Here is a 4,738-nt window from a genome sequence, read left to right on the forward strand (position 1 = left end):
GCCCTGGGAGGCCCAGGGCAGAGTTGTTAGGATGAGGCGTCCCCTCAGTTCTGCCTGGAGGGTATTAGGTCTTGTGGACATCCCCCAGGTCCATAGAGGGAGGAGACTCAGACCCTCAAAGGCAGCAAAGTGAAGACCCCGAGTGTTATGAGTGGGAACCCCATCAACAGAAGGAGCAGAAGAGAGCATTACCTCTGTTCTTAGTCTTGGGAAGCCACTGGGAGAGCTCTCTGACAGAGGTACCCATAGTTTCTTCCTGAGTGGTCTCAGGCAGGAAGGGTCTGGTCTAAAGGGGCAGCCCCCATTTCTACGGAGGGAGGAGTCTTGCCCCTAAATGGAGTTAGGTGTGGACCTTGAGTGTTTATGGGGTGACCTACCGCCTAAAAAGGATCTGCCAGGCGCAGTGAAACAGCTTGCAATCCTGTGAGGCCCCAGGCAAGTGTATGGTGCGGCACGCCCTGACCTGTCCATCTAGGTATTGGCGTGGTGAGAATCTTGTTCTGAGCCTGTGAGTCAGGTTTTCATACGCGGGACTCCCAGGCTCTGATAGGTATCAATATGAGGACCCTGCGTGGGCACTAAGGGACCACTCACTCCAGAACACTGGAGTCCCAACAAGGATCCTGCCCTTGCTGTCGGCCCTCGGAGGCCCCCCTGCCCCTGTATTAGGGCCTTGATTCTTGGAAGCTCTCGGTACAACCCCGTACGGATGTGACGTGTCCTGGCTTCCATCTAGGAAGTGCTGGGAATGTGCAGCTTCTGGTTTGGGTGGCTGGGAGCTCTCCTCAGCAGAGGAGGGGGGAGTCTGAGGACTGATCAGAACTCAAGGTGACACCCTGAATGTGGACTATGGTGACCAATTAACCCCAGAAAAGCAGGGTCCTAAGAGCGCCGCCCTACTGTTGGCCCTCGGAGGCCCCCCCATAGCCTTGGCCGGAAGTGACGGCCGGGCATGCGCTGACTTCCATCTAGGAAGTGCCTGGAAGGCGAGGCCTCTGGTCTGACCGGGTTGAGACTTTCATGGTCGGAGGACGGTGGAGTCTCGGGACTGTTTAGGAGTCCAGGTGAGGACCCTGAATGTGGACTGTGGTGACCAGTTAACCCCAGAAAAGTGGGGTACTAAGATCGCTGCCCTTACTGTTGGCCCTCAGAGACCCCCCCACGAACGACCTTGGCCCTCGGAGCCCACACCCCAAACCCTTGGGCGGAAGTGAGGGGCGGGCATGTGCCGACTTCCATCTAGGAAGTGCCAGGAAGGCGAGCCCTCTGGTCTGACCCGGCTGAGACTTTCGTCATAGGAGGAGGATGGAGTCTTGGGACTGGTCAGGAGTCCAGGTGAGGACCCTGAATGTGGACTAAGGAGATACCTAATGCAGAACAGAGGAGGTCCCACAATGTCCCGCCCCTACCGCCACTCTCAAGGCCAGCAGGCTTGACTTCTACCTGTAAAGTCTACGGATGGGCGGGCTTTGGTCCATGAAAGCACCCGAGTTCCGAAGAGGGAGGAGACCTAGACCCTAAATGCAGATGAGGCGAAGACCCTTAGTGCTAATGAAGAGGGTTCCCCTTAAAAGAGGGGCCACCCACAGCCCAATCTTGCTGTCAGCTCTGGGAGCCCCCGGGCAGGGGTAGCCAGATGTGCAGCACCCCGACTTCCCTCTGTGGAGGTGAGGGCATTAGTCTGAGCCATCAATCCTGCCGCTGCTTTTGGGCGGACTCAAGTTAGTAGACGGAGGAATTCCTACACAGGAATAAGTTTAGAAGCCTGAGTGAGGAATGAAGGGGTCACCAATTGAGAACTCTGTGGTCCCGTAACCCCTGCCGCCCTGGCCAGTCCTAGGATTGCGAAAAAAGTGTGCAGAAGAAGTGGCTCACTATGACTTTCAATTCTGAGTCTCAGGAAGATGTGATCTTTGAGGGATGTGGCCTCATGACAGTAGAGGGTGGAGGCCCAGGAATGGTGCAGAGTGAAGGCAAGATAAGGTTGAGATACTAGGACCACTCAACCCAAAATGGGGAGGATTGCAGTGGGCTCTGCTAATGCTATTAGCCCTGGAAGCCCAGGACAAATATGGCAAGTTCCAGGGACTCTGGAATCCTGCCTGGAGTGTCTGAGGGAGAGAAGCACCTTTGTTTAAGCCCCAATTCAGGAGATAGAGGGATCCTAAATACTGGTGAGAGTCAAAGTAAAAATTCCTTAGAAGGCAATAGGAAATTAACTTCTCTTCTTCCCTCACCCAAGAAGAGATGAGGATTCAGAAAAGCCTCCTACTGCTATTGGCCCAAGGGAGCCACGGTCAGAGGTGTCAGGCTGAGGTGCCTCTGGTTTGTTCCTAGGGACAGATGGTCTCAGAGACATGAAGTTCTTGGACTAACGGAGAGACTTATTCAGGAGAGGAAACCCTGGTAGCGTAATGGTTAAGTACTATGGCTGCTAACGGAAAGATCAGCAGTTCAAATGCACCAGGCGCTTCTTGGAAACTCCATGGAGCAGTTCTACTCTGTCCGATAGAGTTGCTATGAGTCGGAATCGACTCTACGGTAACAGGTACCAATGGGGTATTCTGCAGAGGCAGGAGACATGGTCTCTATTAGGAATCAAGGTGAGGATACTGAGTTCTGACGAGGTGACTCCTCCCAGAAGAAATGGGGAAACATAAGGCCCCAACACTGCGTTCGGACCTGGAGGACCTGTGGATGGTAACTTAGTGAGTTGCACTCACTACCTCCCAGGGCATTTCGGGAAGGTGTGGGACGTGGTACAAGGGGACAGCCATGGTGAAGACGCTGGTGGAGGTCTGAGGCCTCCAGGGAACCCCAGACAGAATAGGCCCTGATGCGCTTTCATCACTGAGATACCCTGCCAGGAGTGGTGGCTGAGCTGCTCCTTACGTTTCTGCTTGTGGGGCCCAGAGGGAGTTGAGATTTCAGAGTCAGAGTAGTAGAGGGGAGGTGCTATAGCTCTGCCAGCAGTTGATATCATGGCCCGAGGAGTGAAATTAGAAGAATCCCCAATAACCCAGTACAGAGAGTCCCTAGTGTCAGCTCCTGCTGTCACCACAGTAAGCCCCAAGCAGGGCTGACAATCTACAACTTAATCCTTCCTCTAATTTCCTCTACAGGGTCCTGACCAGGACAACAGAAGCCTTGTGAGGTTCTAGAGCAGTGTCCTCAAGAATCCTGCAGAGGCGTCAGTTGTGAAAGCCAAGGAGGCATCTCCCCACTACAGGGGCACACATTCTCTCAGCCTCCCTCCTCTTGTGGGTTCGCATCACCTCCCCTCTTTCTGCACTCCTGCCTGCTATCCTTGAGCAGAGTCATCATGCCTCGTGGTCATAAGAGTAAGCTTCGTGCCCGTGAGAAACGTCACCAGGCCCATGGTGACACCCACAGTGTCCAGGGTGCTCAGGCCACTGCAGCAGAAGAGGAAGGGTGCCCCTCCTCTTCCTCTCCTCCTTTTGGGGGGCCTCCCCAGAGCTCCCCTGCTGCTTGCACTCCCCAGGGGTCTCAGGGAGCCCCATCCACCACCACTGCTGCAGGTGCTTCGGGCAGAAGAGCTCCTAGAGGGGCCAATGGCCAAGGTGAGGGAGGTCCAAGTTCCTCTTCTGCCCGAGCCCCCAGTGAAAGGTCACATAGTGACCCTCTAACCAGGAGGGTGACCATGTTGTTGCAGTTCCTGCTGTCCAAGTATGAAATGCAAGAGTGCATTACCAAGGGAAAAATGATCAAGATCATCAACAAAAGGTACAAGGAGCACTTCCCTGAGATCCTGAGGGGAGCCTCTGAGCGCATAGAGGTGTTCTTTGGCCTTGACGTGAAGGAAATCGATTCCAAAGGTCAATCCTATACCCTTGTCAGCAAATTGGAGATCACCGAGGAAGAGAATCTGAGTGGTGGCAAGGGGTTTCCCAAGACCGGGCTTCTGATGCCTCTCCTGGCCATGATCTCCATGAATGGCAACCGGGCCACCGAGGAGGAGATGTGGGAATTCTTGAATGTGTTTGGGATGTACGATGGGAAGACGCACTTCATCTTTGGGGAGCCCCGGAAGCTCATCACCAAAGATTTGGTGCAGGCAAAGTACCTGGAGTACCGGCAGGTGCCCAACAGTGATCCTCCACGCTACGAATTCCTGTGGGGTCCCAGAGCCCAAGCTGAAGGCAGCAAGACAAAAGTCCTGGAGTTTTTGGCCAAGGTCAAGGATATCAACTCCGGTGTCTTCCAAGCCTTGTATAAAGAAACTTGTAGAGATGAGGAAGAGAGAGCCACAGGCAGAGAATGGGCCGGGGCTTGTCCTCATGCCAGGGCCAGGGCTAGTGTCAGGGCGAGTCCAGCTGGTTCTCCCATCCCTGGTGACGTCTGATGCAGATTCTTCACTTTGTTGTTGAAAATGGCTGGTTAACTTTCTAAGTAGTGGAGGCAACATGGGGCTGGAGGGAGCACATGTATGTCATCTTGTATTCCCGTTACACTTGAGTGACTTGTAGATTTAGCTCGTTTTTTATATTTTTCAAATGTTCTTTTTAACTGAAGGATCGTTAAGATTTAGAATCTAAATTCACCCTCATGCGTTTATTGTTGTTTTTCAGATTTAGGGGTAATAGTTTTGTATTATGTAAAACAAATTGAAAATCTTGAATCATTTCTTATGAATCCAGAACTAGTTAACGTGGTATCGGAATAAGGATGTTCTTGGAAATATTAAAGATATCCACAAGAGTTAGTTGGGATCAAAAGG

General features: G+C 52.9%; 1 protein-coding gene across 1 annotated transcript; it reads left to right on the forward strand.

Moving 5' to 3' along the window:
* The first annotated feature begins 3,322 nt into the window (after positions 1-3,322).
* LOC126068810 (melanoma-associated antigen B2-like) lies at positions 3,323-4,363 on the forward strand. The gene has a single exon (XM_049871508.1). The coding sequence runs from the start codon at positions 3,323-3,325 to the stop codon at positions 4,361-4,363; it is 1,041 nt and encodes a 346-aa protein (XP_049727465.1).
* The last annotated feature ends 375 nt before the right edge of the window (positions 4,364-4,738 follow it).

The sequence above is a fragment of the Elephas maximus genome, chromosome X (genome assembly GCF_024166365.1).
Source record: "Elephas maximus indicus isolate mEleMax1 chromosome X, mEleMax1 primary haplotype, whole genome shotgun sequence".
In the NCBI taxonomy this organism is placed as follows: Eukaryota; Metazoa; Chordata; class Mammalia; order Proboscidea; family Elephantidae; genus Elephas; species Elephas maximus.

Bases quoted from the DNA above. Each gene is read 5' to 3' on its own strand.
- LOC126068810 (XM_049871508.1), top strand. From the start codon at position 3,323: ATGCCTCGTGGTCATAAGAGTAAGCTTCGTGCCCGTGAGAAACGTCAC.